The following is a 23,595-nucleotide window of genomic DNA, read 5'->3' on the forward strand; positions in this document are numbered from 1 at the left end:
ACAATCGATCTGATGCACTGGAAAGAATGGTGGGTGAGAATGCATGAGCAATCGCAAGCATGAAAGAGACCATCACTGAAAACACCAAACAGATAACCGACGTGAAGACAGCTGTTGAGTTTGTGAGTGCCGAAGTTAATAATGTTAAAATCCAACTCAGCACAATGAAATCACAAGTGAAAAATGTTGAGACTAAATAGTCCGAGCAAGAAAAACGTCTCTCTCACCTCGAAGGATACACACGTCGGTGGAATCTGAGAGTTTACGGGATCCCCAAAAAGGAAAGGGAGGATGTTCAGGAGAATGTCATCCAAGTATGCCAGCAGCTTTTACCAGAAGCAAGGGACAAACTTCCATACATTGTTGACACTGTACATCGACTCGGTCGTAAACAGATGAGCAATGACAAACCTAGGGGGATCATCGTTCAGTCTACCTTGCGCTTCTATCGTGACACAATTTGCTGAGCAGCAAAGGATTCTCAGTTTCTCAGGAACAACAATTTAAAAATCTCAGAGGATCTGTCTCCGACGGATAGAGAAAATAGAAAGAAACTATGGCCTCTCGTAGAACAAGCACGGCGAGATAACAAGCGGGCCTATTTTGTAGGAGGTAGGGCCTTTGTGAATGGCATGGAAATATTTCCACCAATTTGAATTCCCCTTTCTGTCTCTTTGTTTATCTGCTCCACTCTAGAGTAGAACTGCAAACTTTTGTACTTGAGGATTTTTAAATAAGTAAACTCATGTGCTTGTATGCTGTACAGCAATGCCTTCAAGACAGGTATTTTGTTAATCTACCTCTTTGGATCTTAACCCTGTTCTAATGGGTTTAATTTAGAATTTGTTGAACAAAACAAGAAGCTTTGGTGCTATTGCTGTTTATCAATGCGTGGATTGCCTGTTCTTCTGTTATACTCTGTTCTGGTGTTAATAATTTACGAATATTTATTTTGCACTGCACTACATCATTACCTTGGTATCCTTTGTTATAGAATTTGCTGAGCTCTGTTTCCTAGACAAGTGCGTTTTCTTGCTACGTTATTTGTATAATTTTCCTAAAGATTTTATTCACTCATTTTATTTCTCCTTTTTTTTTTTATGTCAAGTCAAGTCAAATTTATTTATATAGTGCTTTTTACAATTGGTAATTGTTTCAAAGCAGCTTTACATATTAGAAGCACAGAAAAAAGAGAAGTGGTTAAAAATAAGCTGTACAAGCAAGCGTGGTAATATGTAACATATACAAGATGGTGCTACATTAAGCCAATGTCGGCTGACTCCCAGGGGTGGAAAAAACCCCCTAGGAGAAAAACCCAGCGTGTTAACACTGGGAAAAAAGTCCTAGGAGGGAAAAAACCCCTTGGAAGATATATATAATATATGTAAATGCATATGGAGATCAAAATCTGAATTATACATTTTTATTATAGAGATTAAAAATAGATTATATATAAATATATGTAAGCGGATACGGAGATTTAAAAATCTGAATTATAGATGCAGCCAGAACTGGATCTGTAGGCCCATTGTCTCCTGGGCTACGTTGTAGTCAGGTCCAGACACAGGTTCTCCATCTGATCTGGATACGGCCTGGAAATGTCATGGTTCTGTCTATTATTTCTTTTAATGTTAGAGGGCTAAGAAACCTTACCAAACGTAAAGCTTTTATACCTTAAACACTTTTCAATTTTTGGAGATCACAATGGGCCATGGACCTGTGGATGTCCCATGGAACATCAAACGGTTTGCATCTTACGTCATCGCTTTAAAGGGAAAATTCTTTTTTCAGACTGTGATCCAAATGGACGATATGTTTGTCTTTTACTTGAAATTTCAGATACTATGTTTATTGTTACCAATCTTTACGGATTTAATCAACAAAAGGAAAATGAAAATTTCTTTTATCGAATGGAAGAACGTATACTTTCACTGTTAAATAATTACCCCAACTCTTATTTGGTTTTCGGAGGCGATTTCAATGTGGTTATGGACAATAATATTGATAGATGCCCCCCCCAAATCTAATACGCCTAACTCCAACTACTTAAAGATGTTCATGCAAAGATTTTCTTTGGTTGATAGCTGGAGAGAAACCCACCCATCTTTAAAAGTATTTATATGGAGTAATAACTCTCTCTTGTGCCAATCTCACATTGACCTATGCCTTACTTCAAAGGAGCTGCATAATATTTCATCTGACATCATAACTTCACCTTTATCTGATCATAAATGTATTACTATTCAAATCCTTCTTTCAAATAATTCATATAGATCTCCCTCTTATTGGAAGCTTAATAATTCAATCCTCTCTTATGATGAAGTAAGAAACAAAATTGATGACATCATTACTGCCCTTTGGAATAAAACAAAAGAAGAAAATAATTATTGCAGTAATTGGGAGCTAACTAAATATGAAGCATGTAAATTTCTTCGTTAATTCAGTGGTGACTTAGCTAAAAAGAGGAAATCCTACTGTAAGGCTTGATTTTCCTGCTAAATGAAAACTGAGATCAAGCATCCTGCAATAAAGCAATAAAACTCGCCTAGAGAAGAAGATCTCAGAGAAATAGCAAGGGGCAACGCCTCCCCCCACCACACACACACACACACAAACTCTCCTTCCCCCTGACTGAAAGTTATTCAACACGTATAATGTAACTTGTGTATTTATTGTTTTTTCCCTTTTCATGTTTGGTATCATTTTAAATGTCTCAGTGCGATTGGTAAAATGGTCTCAATGTCACAGCAGTCACTAGAATTATGAAGAAGATGGAAAACTAAGGAAAATTCTGTCCTCTTTTTGGGTGGTGTCTCTTCTCCTCTCCCCCAAAACAGGTGTTGTTGTAATAAACATTTACGATCCTTTTGTTCTGGTCCTGGTATAAAAGGTAAAGAGCAAAGTAGTCAGGGGGGATCATCTGTAGCCCCCACAGAGATGGGTGAATGTCTGAAGACATTCACCCATCCCTGTGTATATATGCATTTCTTTGAGTAATCGATGTTATGCATTTATCATTTCTGAATTGGCTTTAATTGGTTATTTGTGTAATTGACACGATGCACTTTTACCTGACAAATAAAATGTTATATTTGATTTACTCTGGATTCTCCTGATATCATTATTACCAGTAAATTATGGGAGGCTAATGCTACCGTAAATCTTTGTCCAGGGTAAAACAAACTGAAGGCGCATGAATGAAGGAGCAGTAGGCACTTCATCTGAAGACCTTTTGATTTCTGTTTACTGCTGATTTAGCAAGTTGTACACTGTAAAAAAAAATCCCGTCAAAAAAAGGTAATTTTCTGGCAGCAGGGGCGCCAGAAAAATACCATAAAATAACGGAAAATAACTGTTATTTAAGACATTTAATAAGACATTTATTTTACGGTATTTTTCTGGCGCCCCTGCTGCCAGAAAATGATCGTCTTTTTACGGGATTTTTTTATTGTAAAGAACTCATGCTGAAGTAACGCAGGGTTTATAATGTAATGTATCAATAGCACAACACAGTTGTTAGATTCAAATGACGTCAGTCCATTTCATAATGCACACAAAACAACCAACAGACATCATCACCTAATGTAACTTTGCTTTAGCTTTCTTTACTACTGCAAATGTTTTTAACAAACACACTTTCACAGCAGCCAGAAAAGAAAAAATATAAGTGGAGTTAAGAGCCCATCTAATGGAACAGCTATTCACTATTCTGGTGACTTCAAATGAAACACATTAGAGTTAAACCTCTGTTAATTCTCAATAACAACCTTTGTTGATGTCTAACATAAAGTCAATCTGGTTAGTAATAAGTGAAGCTGGGGATGCTGTTTGCAGAGGCGTAAATTAATATGATAGTTTCTTCCTTACATCTGCTATAATACAATATGCCATTAGTCCCGAGAGTATGTACATTAGTTAATAAATACGAGGATCCGCAATTCATATCAGGTTATCCTGATGGACTAGTGGCAGCATTATCGTTTAACGTGTAAGAGGTTCTGGGTTCAAACCCAACCGTGTATGATTATTTTTTTTTCTCATTAAAACCAAAGATGTTCATTAAGATTGTATATCAAGAGCAGGAATATGTGATTTCAATAGATTGAAGCGCTCGTCCGTGTGAACACTGCGCAGTGTGCACGAGCGCCAAGAGAACACTGTTGCGCCTCTGATAGCCGGCGACAACAAGCACTCAACAAGATTTCAAAAACAACACATTCTAGCGCCAGATCGCCTATTATTAACTCAAATTGATAATCAACTAGAGCTGTTTCTTTTGTATGACATATCCGTGCCGCGAGAGGTTTCAAAAAGTGGTCCGGACAATATCGACCCTTTCAAAAAGTGGTCGGGACATGTCCCACCTGTCCCACCTGCGAATTACACCTATGGCTGTTTGTGGAGTTGTTTAATCATCTTCTGTTGAGAAAATTACCCCAGCTGCCCAGAAATTACCTTTTTTTTTTTTTTTTTTTTTTTTTTTTTTACGGGATTTTCTTACTTAATCTTTAATAAAATACAGTTTATAACCATAATTTTACATTAAAAAGCTAAATAAAATACAAAAGATTTTATGTAAAATTATGGTTATAAACTGTTTTTTATTACAAATTAAATAGTTTATAACTATAATTTTACATTAAAAAGCTTAAAGAAAATACAGATTTTATGTAAAATTATGGTTATAAACTGTATTTTATTAAAAATTAAATAGTTTATAACCATAATTTTACATTAAAAAGCTAAAGAAAATACAGAAGATTTTACATAAAATGTCTGTATTTTGTTTAGCTTTTTAATGTTTAATGAAGGACATTTACTTAACACAATAAAAATATAAAAACAATAAAATTCCCTATAAATAAGGTTAAATGCTGCTATATACAAATAATCAGTCTTAACTGCTAAAGAATGTTTGTTATTAGTTTATTTTATAAAGAGCCAAAAACAGTTTTAAAACTAGTAATGGTTTCAATTACAGCAGTATATTAAATATACAGATACAACAAAGAAAAAAAAGTTACAGTGGAATAATAATTAAACAGTCTGCCTTCAAAACCTGACCACTGGTCGACAGATGAATTACAAGGAGTCATTAAAAAACAAGCAATTAAACAAAGCAGGAAATAGTGAGTGTTCTTAAAGTCTGTGTGACACTGATGAACATTTCTGTGCAAGTGAATGGAGGGAGATTGAAGAATGTTCTCCATGTATGCCTTCTAGTCATAGTCTGCAGTTTCAGTTCAGAGTGTAAGAACCTTTTGAATAAGGGTGTCAAACTCAGGGATGGAGCTAAACTCTGCAGGACAGTGGCCCTACAGAAACTAATTAAACACACCTGAACCAGCTAATCAATGTCTTTAGAATTGCTAGAAACTTCCAAGGCAGGTGTTCTGGAGCGGGTTGGAGCACTTTGCAGGACAGTGGTCCCCCAGGAGCGGAATTTGACACACATGCTGTGGGCTGAACGTCATCTGCTTTCTTGAAGTTTCTTCTCAGCTTTTGATCCCTTGGGGTTTATCTTGAAAAGGCATCTGTCAAACAAACAACATGAGTAATGAAACAGACTCTAAGTAGTAATACCCTGGTGCTTGTGTCAAAATGATTGATGATGACCTTTGACCTCTGTGACCTCTGTGACCCCTGTGACCCCTGGGGACCACCCACGACGTTCCCCTCCCCCACGGGCCACCCACAAAGTTTTTCCCATCCCCCACCCATGTTTGACCGTAGTATCACCCCAATGACCTTTGACATGGTTGGTGATTCTCCGGGGATCGATATGACCTTTGTCCGCATATTTTGAATAGCGATGTTGACCTGTGAACTGTCAGGACGTCTTCTGGGTGATCAAATGGCATACGGATGAATTTAAAGGTCGAGGGTGATTTTTTAAGTCTGACAGGCCATATTTGAGGGTGTGATGGCATCCGTATTCCGGCTGGGTAGCGGTCATTTTATGACGCTCTCATCTCTCTCTCTGTCTGCGAAAACGATAAGCAACACGAGTCTAGAAACAGGCGGATAAAAATAATAAACATATTTTATGAAATAGATTACACACATTTCAATCATTCTGTTCTTTTAAGAAAGTTGGTGATAAAATTGTAATGCACTGAATTACAAACCGATACTAAATTTACTGAGACCAATTAATTATAGTTTAGCTAAATGAAAAAATGCTTAAATATTGATTTAATGATAAAATGATAAAAAATATTAAACACCCAAAATGAGGTTGTAATGATCAGCCAAATCGGTTGAGTTACAAGATTTAAACCCTGGATGATCAGATTTTACAGCGTGAGTTTGCTGGTGGTTAAAAGAATGAGACATTTCTCATAAAAACATAAAACAGTAATACGTTTAAATAAGAATTGTATATTTACAATACTCACAGGAAACTTTAAAAACATCACAATAAAGCCAGGAAAAGATTTCCTTGTGCAATGATGTTCGAATGAAATTGGTTTACAAATGTTTATGAAATATTAAACACCCAAAATGAGGTTCATCAAGTAGTTGAATATTCATTTTAGCTTTGTCAAAAGCATAAGAGGTTTTTGTGGAGACATTTCATAGACATGCCTATTTTTCTATCCCTAAAACTCAGATATCATAGTAATTCAAACAGTTGATTACTAAATGCGTTTAGTATATTTAGTATATTTCAAAAAGTTATTTGAAAACCATTCACTTCTTTAAAAAAAGTTTATAAATAAAATGTATAAAATTAAACATGATTCTTAAGCAGTATTGAACATTTATTTACAAAACAACATATTTTTCAGAGAGTAGGGGAAAGAAAGCAGTCCTTGCTTTATATGATATCCTTAAGATGAATAAAGTTGAAGTCTAAAAATCTCTCCCTCTGGGTGTCTTCTGAAGCAACCGTGCTGTGAAACCTGAGAAAATGCTGTTTTCTCAAAGCAGCGGGTGATGGGACAGTGAGCTGTTTACAGAGTCATTTCCCAGGAAAGTCTGGATGCATTTGTATTTTTACAAATAAATAAATTTTGCCTCAACATATGTTTTTTAAATACTTTATTTATTCTAAGGGGTACCCGAAGCTTTTCGGTTTGTAAAAACAACGTTTGAGCTAAGCAAACACATGTGACATAACTATTTTATTTGCTCTGCCCCGCTATAAGATCGCTATTGGACCTCTGCAGGTTGTGGCAGATTATTCTATTTAAAACTAAAAGCTAAATAGCCTAATAAAACCAATAGCCTATTGTTGCCCCTCAAGCTCTTATAGTTTTTAGTAAAATTGAATGACCATTAGCAGTGTGAGACAAAAACAGAATGCTGTGGAATGTTTACGACTGATGTCTTATACAAACTCATTTGTGTCAGCACTGTCACACACATTTTAAAAATTTGTTTAAATAACATCTTTTAAAAAGTCTAAAGTCAAATCTTCCTAGAAGACTGATTATCTGACTTAAAACCTAAAGTATAATTTTTATTTATCAGTGTATGTGTAAAATGTTGGGGTCTCGCACATTGTGTAACATTTTTTAATAATTCCTTAAGAAAAATCACCACAGATTTTCAGAAAGAGAGCCTGTGATGCCTCAGGCTAGTTCTTATCTCTATTTTAAATGAAATGATTCTAAATAAATGTGTAACATCAAACATGATGCTAAAAAATATTTAAACAAATTAAACATAGTTTAGTTTTAGCTAAATAAATAAATAATTATAAATATGAAAACACCTTACATTTTCAGAGAGTTGAATAAGTAGTCCATGATGATAAAAAGTAAATAGTTTAAATTGTATTATAAACAGAACACTCCCACATCCTCCTAGGAATAAACTCTAGTGTGAATGAGAGACGGGAGGGTGGAGTCAGACAGTTGAGCCTCTGTCACAGCATATGTTAAGACCGCTAACTCCTTTCCAGAGTGAATGTTTCTGTATTCAATTTATTTCAAAGCATAATCTTAAATATGGTCTTTTAAAATTACAAGGTTGTTAAAAATCCATTCTTTAAAGTTTTAATTGAATTCAAATATTCTTCCTAGAAGTCTACTGTATCAGGATAATATCTGATGCCGTACGGTGGAAATCATTTTGCCTGAATTTAATCTAAAGTATTATTTATATGTATGTATATAAGTATTCCATGTTTCAGAGTTTAAAGCAAAAACTTGTACTTAGTCATCTTAGATCTCAATAATACAAAAAAAAAAATTCAAGAAACATTTTTGACCCATGAGACACACGTTTTAAGAAATCTGTATATTTTTAAATAAAATGCAAATATTTAATTTGATTTTTTTTTTATCCAAAAGTGAAGGTGTCTGTGTGTTTGAAACCTCACAACTTGCACGTAACTCAACATTACTCTTGTTTATTTTAAGTAGTATCTTTGAGAAAATCACACATTTTTAGAGAGAGAGAGAGAGAGAGAGAGAGAGAGAGAGAGAGAGATCAGATGTTCCTCTGTGTTGTTTCCCTGAAAAAATTTATCTTGAGTGAATATTTAATTGTACTCATTATTTCAAAGCATGATATTACTTTAAACTTAAAATAAATAAAGTGGCCATACGTTGTCATACTATTTTTCTGCGCCTGAACTCTGCATCTGACATTCTGTACTATCTATGATCTAGAATGGCACAAGTTGGCATGTCACTGTGGAAACATATACCCTTCACTGAAAATGTGCAAAAATATATATTATCTACTCAAAATAATATCTACACATGTACAATTTTAAAAAATATCTGTGTGTCACACTGATGACACTAAAATGAAGGATGCCCTTTGACCCCCAATGATTTAAAGTGACCCTAGAAACAAAATTTTTTTCAACTGAGTGAATCCACACATGCCAGGGTCTTTCAGAAGATGCGACTGCACAGGGTTCAGTCGGTCCCCTGAGATTGTTTAATTTCCCTTAAAAACCAAAGATTAGGCCAAATCCCTACCAGGCATGTCCGCATCAGACTCTGCAGTAGAAAATGTCCTTGCTGTTAAAACCTAGTATATCTGTTAAATATGTTTCTTTGTGTTTTAAAAACCACACATTTAAACTTTAAACTTTTAGTTGGCGCATGTCTCATAGATATATATGATTTTACTTTTCTTATTTCTATAAAGTTTCAATTCCTTGTAAATATAAAACAAAAGAATAATGTTGAAATATTTTTGTTGCAATGTTTTTAACAATTAGATATTTCACAGTTCCTCACACAATGAAACCATTAAGGATAGCCAAAGGACCATGACAATGGGTGAAAACACTACATATGTAAGATAGTTTTACCAAAAATCAAATACAGTATTACATTTTTTAAAGATAATCTTGCTTTAAAGTATGAATAAAAAGTTAAAAGCAAACATATATTCATGCGCGTTTGTTCTGACACAATGCCATTCATTTTTTTATAAAATGTGCTTTTATTATTTCTACAAGGGTTCATACTACTTTTATCAGTCTAATAAATATGAAGTTAATACATGATGAAACAAGAATATCACGCTACCAAATACTTTTGACACAATGTTTTTAAGATTTTTTGTTTGTTTGTTTGTTTTTAAATTAAATACGACTAAACCACATTATTTTCTCTTTTGACAGACTATTAGACAAAAATCATTTTCCCGTGGTGTTGAAATAGGACTTATTTCAAAGTTTCAGACATGCTACAATCATGCGATACAAGGATCTGGCTGAAGCTTCATAATAAACAAAGAAAAGAATAGGTCATTTTCACTTGTGAACATGTACTATACAATATTTGTATGTTAGTACCCATTATTCACACCATTTGAAAGGTTTCAGTAAAGCTTTGAAAGCTGAAAGCTATGATTTCATTCAGTTTGAGGAGGGTAATCAAAGTTACACACTGTAGTAAAGCTATAGATACATCTCAAACGATCTTTGTACAAATTATGTGAGCACAATAAATCTGGTAGCATTTTATTCATCGGTCTGTATATGTGTTTAGCTGAATACTCCTCTCTGATTGCTTTCAGTGTAGGTTTTTGCAAATCATCACGCGTGATGAACACAGACCATTCATTTAAGCATCTTTTTAGATGTATGACTGAACTTTTGACAAAACCGATTCTTTTTAACAGTTCATTTCTTTCAACATCCCAGCATGACGTTAAAGAATACGTGTATTATAGTATACAGTTTTGTCAGAGTCTATAACACGCGGTTGTAATGCAAGCTCATTTTGAGAACTATAACATTGCATACCCTTTTAAAGAAGAAATTCAAACAATCATTATACAGGTAATATACGTACACAATTTATGTGTGTACGACATATAAGATACATTTAGCTATAATGAAAGAACAAAAGATTGTAATTTGTAAATGCCATTTTTCCACTAGCAGATGACACTGTTTTCAATTTTTAGTAGTTTGTCTATATGTACAGTTTTAGATAAAGACTGCTCTCTGAGTTTGGTCAAACATGCAGCTACTCGCAGGACATAATGAAAACACGAACAAATGATACTACTACTACTACTACTACTACAACATGAATGTTTAAACTAAAAGTGTAATGTTCTTTTAGGCCATCTTTCTGGTCTGTCTATGAAGTGGTCACAAGACACAGTTCTTTTGTGATTGTCTTTAAACAGCAGTTAAGAACATTAATTACAGTTGATAAGTAGTAGTTTTAAGTGGGATGATTCATGCCTTTTTTTTTTTTTTTTTTTTAATTCTGTCAACACCAATACTAGTGTTTTTGGTGTCTGTCCTTTAGAACTGATCCAGAAAACAGATGTTGTGTTCTATGGCTAGATAATTTGTTATTCTTTTTATGAAAACATATGATAAGCAGTTTTTGTCCTCATCAGCAGAATACTAAAATGTTTTAACATATTGTAAATGTCAATAGTTATAACTAGCAAATGCAAGTGAACTGTTTTTATGGAGATACTTTACATTTTATATGTGAAACAAACTCATTCTCAGTCAGTTGGTTCTTGGACTCATCAAACTTCACACAAGTCACAAGGTCTGACTCTGAAACCAGACTAAATATTAGGATGTAGTTTGGAGACATTTATGTTTTCTTTGATTTGTTTGCACTTTTCCTGAAACACACTGCTTTTGAAATTGTTTACCAATTTTTAATATCAACATTTTCAACGTATTGCGGTGTGATTGTAATATTTGTGTGTGTGTGTGTCTGCGTTCCTTACACTTTGCAAAACAACTTTGAAAAACAAACTCTATCCTTGAATATGTTGTAATGTTAGTCAACTTTAGGTATACTCGGCATCTCTTTATTTGAAGCATTTGCTTGATTTAATAAAATATTGGTTTAAATCATCGTCTTCACTTGAGAACTTTACATTATTTTATTATACTATCCTAGTTTTTAAATAGCGCTGAAATAGATTTTTGAGGTGGTATGTGGATATTGAAAATGGCACAAGGAACCCTGAAATGTTTTATCTTGTAAAACATTTAAAATGACTTCAAACGCTATATAGAAGTTTACCCTCCAGGGGTTAGAGGTTACACAGCGGGTGTTCACATTCTCTCTAGTTAAAACCTACAGGCCCTACCTACTGAATAAGCTTTAGGAAACGGTCTGCAAAGCTACAATGGCTACTCCACAAGCTCCTGAAACTGCTGTTGAAAGTTATGTTAAAACAGAAGAAAAAATTCCTTACGCTCGGCAGAAAAAACACAGGATTCGTTTGACCAAGTTTCTTCATGAAGATGAAAATTTTGTGAAACAGGAATTTCTGATGGCCGATGTTTACGTGGGCGGTTTTGTTTTTAACAAAGCATCACGTACGGTTAAACTCTACGCTATGGAATTTTTTTTGAAGAATTTACATCACAGACACCTTGTGTGCTTTTGCCCGCCAAGGACTGGACATTTTTCTACACTCGTGTCTGGACCGATCTGAATGTGATCGCTGGTAAAACCTTTTACATGAACAAGTGGGATGGAGTGACCCCAAACGTGCGGTACAAGGTGATAAAGCCCGGTGATAACGTAACCATATCAACCTGTTGGAACATGTCACTTCATGACCAAAACCTCATTAAGTTGATGAAACCCCGTGAGGAATGCGAAATGGACTTTTCGTCTCAATCTGACGACGAATGGGACCCCGACTGGCCAATTCCAGAGGACGACCCCTTCGAATGCTGTAGGTCTACAAAGAGTCTATATTTTGAATGGAGCGAAGTACCGTCTTTTTAACAATAGACAAGTTGTTTAATTCGAGCTGAATTCATTTTAAGTATTGCTGAATGATCAATCAGTCATGGTGATGCGCCTTAATACTGTATGTAATATATGGTAGCATGATGTAGCAAACACTGAAATTAACATTGATATCGAGCCCTCGCTTCTGTTTTGTTTGTTACTTGACATTATCCATGTTCCTTGCTATATGTGTAATTGTTTTTGTTTAATAAACTGATTGGATCCAATTTCCCTCGCCTCTAAGAATCTCTAGGTTACAGACATAATGACTTACTCCAATTATAGAATTTGTTTAAAGTATGTATATTTTTGTAAAAAACACTAAAATTATCAATACAGGCATTACATTTAACATTTTACTTGAGGCAATTTAATATGACGATGTCAATAAAAGTCTTTAACGGAACATGTTTGGTATAGTGGTTAAAATCAGCGCAAAAGAAATTCCATCCTACATGATGCTTCTGTTGCATCATGATTGTTGTTCATGACTTCCTGACGGCTACCCCCTATACACCCCGCACAACAGGGGGGCGAGGGCGGACCCTAATCGGCTGTCCTGATAAACTCTACAGAGAGCTCACTTATCACAAGCAGCCTGGGTTTCCTAACCAAAAGGTTCTAGTTCTACAATACAACGTCTGCATCAGCGTGGACTGCTGTGCTGCTGCAACATCTCATTGATCAAAAGTCAAAGGAACATTTTCTGGTTGTCACATGGACCGCCAAAATCAATTTCAACATTCCTGTCTGTCTGAGCCTGACGCTTCTTTGACTCATACTTTGGGAGATCTGACCCAAAAACCCAAACTTCAAACCGTGAATGCACAAGGCCTAGGCTTAAAGACTGACTCACAGGAGATTCCAGGAACTATTAGAATCTTTCAGCATCGAATAGGGGACAAAGTTTATACCGTGCACCAAGTTGAGTTCTGAAAATGCAGCGGATTTCTGAAATGTCTACACAAAAGCTGATGGAGAATGACCCACCTTTGAGTTCTGATGAGGCTGTGCACCGACACCCTGTGTGCCAGTGCGCCACGGGCAATGAGTGCCCACTAAAAGGGATCTTGGACTGTATGTTTAAAGATTATTTCAGAGGACTGATGGTTCAGCTGATGCACAAGATCATTGATGCTGCATTTGATTCGAATAAGGACTGTGAGGGGGATACCAAGCGTGTAACAAATTTAAAAAATGAGATGGATGTAGTAAGAGGCCTGGCAAATTCATGGTATTCTGATGTGATGAGCATGTGTGTTTACACCAAAGAGCCAATCTGTGTAATAATAAGAAAAGTTCTGGATGTGATGTCTGGATGTACCGAAGAGTTAGGAGTTGCTGTGGTTCTCTGTATGTGTACAATTGTAACAGATGTTTGTGTCTCACTGCGTTCAAACAATGTTGATGATACCACCATCGGCGAAATTGTCGAAACGCTGGTCAATCATGTCCTAGACCGAAACATGATAGCATGCAGAGATTTTCTTTTATGGTTAGACCACCTGTAATTTCATGATTACTGTTTTACTTATGTAATGTAATTTCTTTAATATTCAACAACTTTGAAATAAAAGTTTGAATCACTTGTTGTTATTTACAACCATGTCTGAGGTCATTAAAAACAGTATTACACAACTTGCAATCCTGATTCTATATGAGGTAAAAAAAATTAAATAAATAAAATTATCAAAAACAAAAGACAAAAAAAAAAAAAAAAAAAAAAAACATGCAGAAGTAACAATAACAATGTTCAATAGAAATTAGAATCCAACTGACTGAGACTGAGTTTGTTTCACATATAAAATGTAAATTATCTCTGTAAAAAAACACTTCACTTGCATTTGCTAGTTATTGACATTTACGATTATACTGCTGAAGAGGTCAAAAACTGCTTATCACATGTTTTCATAAAAAGAATACCAAATTATCTAACCATAGAACACAACGTCTGTTTTCTGGATCAGTTCTAAAGGACAGACACCAAAAACACTGGTGTCAAAGTATTGGTGTTGACAGAATAAAAAAAAAAAAAAAAAAAAAAGCATGAATCATCCCACTTAAAACTACTACTTATCAACTGTAATTAATTTACTTAACTGTTGTTTAAAGACAATCACAAAAGAACTGTGCCGTGAAATGCATAGCTCTAAGTGCAATAGTTAGAAAAGTTCGAAGTGTAGCTGTAATGTAACAGAAAAACAGCAAGACTCACTTTTCACATTGATGCATTATTTGTCTTGTGACCGCTTCATAGACAGACCAGAAAGATGGCCTAAAAGAACATTACAGTTTTAGTTTAAACACTCATGTGGTAGTAGTAGTAGTAGTAGTAGTAGTAGTCTCATTTATTTATGTTTTCATTATTTCCTGCAAGTAGCAGCATGTTTGACCAAACTCAGAGAGCAGTCTTTATCTAAAACTGTACATATATACAAGCTAATAAAAATTGTAAACAGTGTCATCTGCTAGTGGAAAAATGGTATTTACTGTACAAATTACAATCTTTTGCAATAGATCAGAAGAGAGGATTTCTGTATTATGTTTACATTATAGCTAAATGTATCTTATATGTTGTACACACATAAATTGTGTACGTATACTACCTGTATAATGATTGTTTGAATTTCTTCTTTAAAAGAGTGTGCAATGTTATAGTTCTCAAAATGAGCTTGCATTACAACAACGTTGCAAAGACTCTAACAAAACTGTATACTATAATACACATATTCTTTAACATCATGCTGGGATGTTGAAAGAAACGATTAATTTAACAGAATCGGTTTTGTCAATTGTTCAGTCATACATCTAAAAAGATGCTTAAATGAATGGTCTGTGTCCATCACACATGTGATGATTTGCAAAACCTACACTGAAAGCAACCAGAGAGGATAAAAACATACAGACCGACGAATAAAATGCTACCAGTGATCTTGATAGTTTTTTAAATGCGACTAAGACTAATGGGGAAATGTGACTAAGACTAGGGGTAAAAAATCAAAATAGATCAAGAGTGGACTTCTGTATGCAGTATAACACTTTTCTTACACGATGTCACTGCTTTCTTAGTTACTAGGCCTCTTGAATTTAGATGTGAGAATTTATTGTGCTCACATAATTTGTTCAAAGATCATGTTTGAGATATATCTTTAGCTTTATTACAGTGTGTGACTTTGATTACCCTCCTCAAACTGAATGAAATCATAGCTTTCTGCTTTCAAAGCTTTACTGAAACCTTTCAAATTGGTGTGAATAATGGGTACTAACGTACAAATATCGTATAATACATGTTGCAAGTGTGTATAAAACATGTTGACAAGTGAAAATGACCTATTCTTTTCTTTGTTTATTATGAATCTTCAGCCAGTTCCTTGTGTCGCATGACTGTAGCATGTCTGAAACTTTGAAATAAGTCCTATTTCAGCACCACGGGAAAATGATTTTTGTCTAACAGTCTGTCAAAAGAACAGGTTTGAACATCTGGTTTAGTCGTATTTAAAAACAAACAATCACAAAAATCTTAAAAACATTGTGTCAAATGTATTTGGTAGCGTGATAATCGTGTTTCATCAAGTATTAACTTCATATTCATTAGGCTGATGAAAGTAGTATGAACCCTTGTAGAAATAATAAAAGCACATTTTATAAAACAATGAATGGCATTGTGTCAGAACAAACGGGTATGAACATATGTTTGCTTTTAACTTTATATTCATACTTTGAAGCAAGGTTATCTTTAAAAAATTTAATACAGTATTTGATTTTTGGTAAAACTATCTTACAGATGTAGTGTTTTCACCCACTGTCATGAGCCGTTGGCTATCTTTAACGGCTTCATTGTGCGAGGAACTGTGTAATATCTAATTGTTAAAAACATTGCAACAAAAATATTTCGACATTATTTTTTGTTTGATATTTACTAGGAATTGAAACTTTATAGAAATAAGCAAAGTAAAATCATATAGATCTATGAGACATGTGCCAACTAAAAGTTTAGAGTTTAAATGTGTGGTTTTTAAAACACAAAGAAACATATTTAACAGATATACTAGGTTTTAACAGCAAGAACATTTTCTACCACAGGGTCTGATATGGACATGCCTGGTAGGGATTTGGCCTAATCTTTGGTTTTTAAGGGGAATTAAACAATCTCATGGGGTCTGGCTGAACCCTGTGGAGTCACATCTTCTGAAAGACCCTGGCATGTGTGGATCCACTCAGTTGAAGAAATGTTGTTTCTAGGGTCACTTTAAATCATTGGGGGTCAAAGGGCATCCTTCCTGTTAGTGTCATCAGTGTGACACACAGATATTTTTTTAAAACTGTACATATAATTTGAGTAGATATTATATATTTTTGTATATTTTCAGTGAAGGGTTTGTTTCCACAGTGACAAAATGTCATTCTAGATCATAGACAGTACAGAATGTCAGATGCAGAGTTCAGGCACACCAAAATAATATGACAAAATATGACCACTTTTTTCATTTGAAGTTTAAAGTGATACCATGCTTTGACATAATGAGTAAAATTAAATATTCACTCAAGATACTTTTTTTTTTTTTCATGGGAACAACACAGAGGAACATCTGATCTCTCTCCATGAAAATGTATGATTTTCTCAAAGATGCAACTTATACTAATCAAGAGTAATGCTGTGCCCTCGTTCTGAGTAACGTTCGAGTTGTGAGGCTTCAAACACACAGACACCTTCAGTTTTGGATTTTTAAAAAAAATCAAATTTAATATTTTCAGTTTTATTTTAAAACGTACAGATTTCTTAGCACATGGTGTGTCTCATAGGTAAAAATGTTGCTTGAATCTTTTTTGTATTATTGAGATCTAAGATGACCAAGTACAAGTTGTTGCTTTAAACTTTGAAACATGGAATACTTATAAATAATACTTTAGGTTGAATTCATGCAAAATCATTTCCATCTTACAGCATCAGATATTATCCCGATTCAGTCGACTTCTAGGAAGATTTTTAGAATTTAATTAAAACTTTAAAGAATGAATTTAATCAACCTTGTCATTTTAAATGATCGTATTTAAGATTGTGCTTTGAAATAAATTGAATACAGAAACATTCACTCTGGAAAGGAGTTAGCGGTCTCAACACATGCTGTGACAGAAGCTCAACTGTCTGACTCCACCCTCCCATCTCTCATTCACACTAGAGTTTATTCCTAGGAGGATCTGGGGATGTTTTGTGTATAATACAACTTAAACTATTTACTTTTATCATCAAGAACTGCTTCTTCAGCTCTCTGAAAATGTAAGGTGTTTTCATATTTATATTTATTTATTTAGCTAAAACTAAACTATGTTTAATTTGTTTAAATATTTTTTAGCATCATGTGTGCTGTTACACATTTATCTAGAATAATTTCATTTAAAATAGAGATAAGTTCCTTTTATAGAACCAGCCTGAGACATCACAGGTTCTCTTTCTGAAAATGCTTGGTGATTTTTCTTAAGGAATTATTGAAAATGTATGAGACCCCAACATTTTACACATGCACTGATAAATAAAAATTATACTTTAGGTCTTCTAGGAAGAATTGACTTAAGACTTTTTAAAAGATGTAATTTAAACTTTTACATTTTATGCTTTGAAATAAAAGTTAGCGTGGACAAAACAATGTTTCATCCACCCCTCTGTCTCAGGTTTCACTGCACGCTCGCTTAGTAGACACACTCTAAAAACTAATTCAGGGGACCTTTAGTCATTACTTAAATATATATTGTTGTGAAATAAAAAATCAAGTTCTGAAATGCTGTTCGACTTTTTACTTGTAATTGTTATTTTATTGAGCTTGGATGACACACAAATTATGCCTATTGATTTGATATATTATCATGACTTGTCATAGTTTAACATTTTCAGTTAATCAAAAATGTATTTAATTTTAAGTTCTGTTAATGTAAAATACAATCTGATGACGTGTAAACGTGTTTCATTGTTTTGAGTTGTATGGACACTTCTTTTAACTGGGCTGGGATTTATATTTCCCATCATGCTTTGCCCATGGCACTTGAAAGGGAGAGTAAATGCTAAAATTAAGTGTTATATAATGTTTTTACACAAGATTAATGGTAAGGGAGATTTAGTAGTAATTAGGGTTTTGTTATACTAATTTAGAAGAGTTAATGTGTCAATATGGGTTTTTGGAGAGTTACCATCATAGTGACAAGCGGTACTTGGTAAGATCATGTTACTTAGAAATGCATTTTTAATGTGTCCAAAAAGTGTCTTCACCTTACTTAAAACATTATGTTGGATCAACTTAAATAGTTGTATTCATGTTGATAATTATTAAGTTCATGTTACTTAGAAATGTGTTTTTATTGTGGTGAAAAACATCTTCATCTTGCTTAAAACATTATGTTGGATCAACTCAAAATATTGCTTTAAATTAATGTAATTCTCCCAATTGGCTTAAGTTAAAAATTCTAGAGGAAAACATTATTAAACTTTTTTTCTTTTTTGTTGAACCAATGTTTTATTTTTAGAGTGCACACAGAGGGAGAGATTTTTAGACTTCATTGGATTCTTCTATTTGCGTTAAGGATATCATAAAAAGTAAGGACTGCTTTTTTCCCCTACTCTCTGAAAAAATATGTGTTTGTTTTAAAAATAAATTTTAATACTGCTTTAGAAGTTTAATTATATACATTTTATTTATAAACTTTTAAAAGAAGTGAATGTTATTCAATGAACTTTTTGAAATATACTAAATATACAAAACACCATTTTTAGTATTCAACTAGGGATAAATTAGGGATAAATGATAGAAAAATAGTCATGTCAATGGAAAGTCTCCATAAAAACACGTCCACAAAAACCTCTTATGCTTTGACAAAATTAAAATGAATATTCAAGTACTTGATGAACCTCTTTTTGTGTGTTTTATATTTCATTAGCATTAAACCAATTTCATACGAACATCATTGCACGAGGAAAACTTTTCCTGGCTTTATTGTGATATTTTTAAAGTTTCCTGAGAATTTTGTAAATACACCATTCTTATTTAAACTTATTACTGTTTTATGCCTCATTCTTTTAACCACTAGCAAACTCACGATGTAAAATCTGATCCCCATTTTAAATCTTGTAACTCAACCGGTCATTACAACAGCATTTTGGGTGTTTAATATTTTTAACATTTTATCATTAAATCAATATTTAAGCATTTTTCATTTAGGTAAAACTATAATTAACTGGTCTCAGTAAATTTAGTAACTGTTTGTAATTCAGTGTATTACAATTTTATCACCAACTTCCTTAAAAGAACAGAACGACTGAAATGTGTGTAATCTATTTCATAAATTATGTTTATTCTTTTGACCCGACTGTTTCTAGACTCGTGTTGCTTATCGTCTGCACAGACAGAGAGAGATGAGAGCGTCATAAAATGACCCAGAGCAAGCCGGAATGCGGATGCCATCACACCCTCAAATATGGCCTGTCAGACTTAAAAAATCACCCTCGACCCTTTAAAATCATCCGTCTGCCATTTGATCACCCAGAAGACATCCTGACAGTTCACAGGTCAACATCGCTATTTGAAATATGTGGACAAAGGTTCATTTCGATCCCCGGAGGATCACCAACCATGTCAAAGGTCATTGGGGTGATACTACGGTCAAACATGGGTGGGGGATGGTAAAACTTCATGGGTGGTCCGTGGGGGAGGGGAACGACGTGGGTGGCCCCCAGAGGTCACAGGGGTCACAGAGGTCAAAGGTCATCATCAATCATTTTGACACAACCACCAGGGTATTACTACTACTCTACTATAGAACTCTTTTAATAAATTGACAGTAAAAATATCAGAATAGTGGAAAAGGACACAAAGCGTGTTTGCGGAGGGAATTTGCAAGAGAGACAGAGTGAATGCCAGAGGGTCTACGTCTACATTAACCCAGATACTTTTGCATATTTTCCTTTATGTTTTGGCCTTCCTTTCACACTGAGTCCTGAGAAAACATGATCACTTCTTACGTTTTATGGCATGCGCAGGAAGATGATTTAAGAGTCTTCCGACATCTCAGTGTGAAAGAGAAACGTTTGGAAAATGCTGGAACAATAATGTGGTCTAAGAACATCTCAAAATTGAAACAAAGTTTTCAAATGTGTCTGGATTAATAGAGATAGAAAGAGTAGATAGATAATGTAGAGAGAGAGTTTCAACTGTTTTGATGTATGAAATTAACTGCTGGTTTCGTACCTCTGCAAGAGCTCCAGCGTAGCTCCTTGGCCTATATTTCAGTCTAAACTTAAGTTTTATGTAATTGAATTACATTCAAATTTTCCATCCTTTTGGATTACATAGTTTTTACATAAACAAACTAATAAACTTAACGTGATTCATATTTGTAAGTCATATGTAAATGAAATAGGTAAGATTTATCTAATAGTATGAGGAAAAATGCCACCATGTGGAGATGAGGGTTTGCTTTAGTTGAGCTCTTGACCCTTAACTATTTTATATTAGATTTTGTTTGGGCTATTATAACAGCTAATCAAGCAAAGAAAAAAGATGATCAGGTGATGTTGGTTATGTTTACACGTAATCATTGTTTGACCTGAACTCATTTAGAGCCCAATCTCTGAGTTAGATTTACATTATTGATTACAGCAGCACTGTGATTCTACAGCAGAAGCTTTTTCCATATAATCTGAAAGATTTAACTAAAGTTGTTCTGATTAAAAAAAAAAAAAAAAAAAAAAACCTTCCTTCGTTGAGACACACAGACATCAAAAATCAGCCTGTGAATCTCAACAGTGGTGACCATCAAAAAGCATGTTGCAGTGCATTCTGGGAGCCACCAATTAAAATTCATCCATGCTCCCATCATGCATTGCTGCATGAATAAATTATGATCTGAATTGTCTTAGTAATTTCCTTTTATTGTCACTATTTTTTTCTGTTTTTATGTGACTGTAACAGAGTTCGTAGATTTTAGGAAGGAAGACGACAAGGGTCGGCTATGACTGCTGGCTGCTTTTATTTCAATAATAACAAAAACGTGTGCAAACAGGCACAAAAACAATCATCAACATAAAGATGAATTCACTCCGTCCGCTCCAATCTGTCCTTGGGAGTGTGGCAGCCAGCAGTCCTTCTCTCTCTCGCTCACTCCTGTTTCTCCTGGCGTTAAGTACTCTCTCCACGCCAATTACTGTAACAAGAGACAGGTGTTTGTTATTTGCGCTTAACCCGCTCATCCACCGCGCGTCTCCTGACGCTCTCCCCCGCTGCAGCGTTCGCTGAACCATCAACCACCTAAATGACCATGTTCGCTATCCTTCATGCGGTGGAGCCACTGCAGAGGGGCGTGGTCCGAACAGAGGGTGAATTCCCGTCCCAGGAGATAGTAGCGGAGGGTGAGGACAGCCCACCTGATGGCCAAACACTCCTTCTCCACGGTGCTGTACTTAGTCTCTCTCTTAGAGAGCTTACGACTAATGTACAGCACCGGCCGCTCCTCACCCTCTATCTCCTGAGACAGGACAGCACCCAACCCTCGGTCCGACGCGTCAGTCTGCAACAAAAATGGGAGAGAGAAATCAGGAGAGTGAAGCAACGGCCCGCCACACAGAGCAGCCTTTACTTGGGTAAAGGCCTGCTGGCACAGCTCCGTCCACTGGACCGTATCTGGTGCCTCCTTTTTAGTAAGATCAGTCAAGGGGCTGGTGAGGTCCGAATAATTAGGCACAAACCTTCTATAATATCCCGCCAGCCCCAAGAACTGTCTCACCTCCTTTTTGGTCTTAGGGCGCGGACAGGTCGCAACTGCTGCAGTCTTATCAATTTGGGGACGCACCTGTCCATGCCCCAAGTGGAAACCCAGATACTTTACTTCCACGCGCCCAATTGCACACTTCTTCGGGTTGGCCGTGAGTCCAGCCCCCCTCAGCGACTTCAAGACCGCCCTCAAATGCTGCATATGCCGCTGCCAGTCATTACTGAATATGATGATATCATCCAGATAGGCAGCCGCATATGCAGCATGGGGCCGCAAAACCCTGTCCATCAGCCGCTGAAAGGTAGCCGGTGCCCCGAACAGCCCGAACGGAAGTGTAACAAATTGGTGTAATCCAAACGGCGTCGTGAAAGCTGTTTTTTCTCGGGATAACGGAGATAAGGGGATCTGCCAATAACCCTTTGTTAAGTCCAGTGTCGAATAAAAACGAGCCGTACCAAGCCGGTCAAGCAATTCGTCAACCCGTGGCATTGGAAATGCGTCGAATTTCGACACAGCATTCACCTTGCGAAAATCCACACAGAACCGGACCGAGCCGTCCGTCTTAGGAACCAAAACTATCGGGCTCGCCCAGTTACTGTTGGATTCTTCTATTACTCCCATCTCAAGCATCGCACCTAATTCTTCCTGAACTACTTTTTTCTTGTGTTCAGGCAAGCGATACGGCCGGCTGCGAACCACCACGCCCGGCTCTGTCTCGATATGGTGCTGAATGAGGTTTGTACGGCCAGGTAGGGGAGAAAACACGTCAGCAAACTCTGCCTGTAATTTGGTTAGATCAATGAGCTGGGAGGGCGAGAGGTGATCTCCCCCTGGGGCCAGTGCGAGAGATTGTTTTTTTATATTCGCCTCTGGCCCGAGATCATCCTCTCCGCTAATCACCGTCGCCAGCATCACTGATCCCCCCTCATTCCATTTTTTCAGGAGATTGAGGTGATAAATTTGACGTGCTCCTCTCCTATCTGAGCGTATTACCTCATAATCGAGCTCTCCAACTTGCCGTGTGACCTCAAACGGCCCTTGCCACTTTGCAAGTAATTTTGAACTTGACGTTGGGAGTAATACAAGCACTTTATCTCCCGGTGTAAATTTACGCAGATTGGTCCCCCTGTTATACAGCCGGCTCTGTTTGTCCTGGGCCTGTAACAAATTCTCCATAGATAGCCGCCCCAAAGTGTGGAGTTTTGTTCTCAGGTCCAGCACATATTGAATTTCGTTTTTAGATTGAGAAGGTCCGTCCTCCCAAGCCTCCCTTATGACGTCTAACACCCCTCTGGGCTGACGACCATAGAGAAGTTCGAAGGGGGAAAACCCCGTGGAGGCTTGTGGGACCTCTCGCACAGCGAACAACAGGGGTTCCAACCATCTATCCCAATTTTTGGCGTCTTCCTGAACGAATTTACGAATCATTGTCTTAAGCGTGCGATTAAAACGTTCGACCAGCCCGTCCGTTTGTGGGTGAAAGACGCTGGTCCGAATCGATTTAATGCCCAACAATTCGTAAAGTTCGCGTAACGTCCGTGACATAAACGCCGTGCCCTGATCAGTGAGGATTTCCTTAGGAATCCCCACTCGGGAGATTAAAGAAAACAGTGCGTCAGCAACACTCTTAGCGGAA

The 23,595-nt window shown here is 35.9% G+C and overlaps 1 protein-coding gene across 1 annotated transcript; it reads left to right on the top strand.

The window, feature by feature from the left end:
- Positions 1–5,611: 5,611 nt before the first annotated feature.
- On the top strand, positions 5,612–22,827 carry LOC125256408. Its single transcript, XM_048172395.1, has 3 exons — positions 5,612–5,758; positions 21,543–22,708; positions 22,806–22,827. Exons 1-2 carry the CDS (start codon positions 5,612–5,614, stop codon positions 22,308–22,310), a joined length of 915 nt encoding a protein of 304 aa, XP_048028352.1. The 3' UTR covers positions 22,311–22,708; positions 22,806–22,827.
- The last annotated feature ends 768 nt before the right edge of the window (positions 22,828–23,595 follow it).

Source organism: Megalobrama amblycephala, linkage group LG21, assembly GCF_018812025.1.
Source record: "Megalobrama amblycephala isolate DHTTF-2021 linkage group LG21, ASM1881202v1, whole genome shotgun sequence".
Classification (NCBI taxonomy): domain Eukaryota; kingdom Metazoa; phylum Chordata; class Actinopteri; order Cypriniformes; family Xenocyprididae; genus Megalobrama; species Megalobrama amblycephala.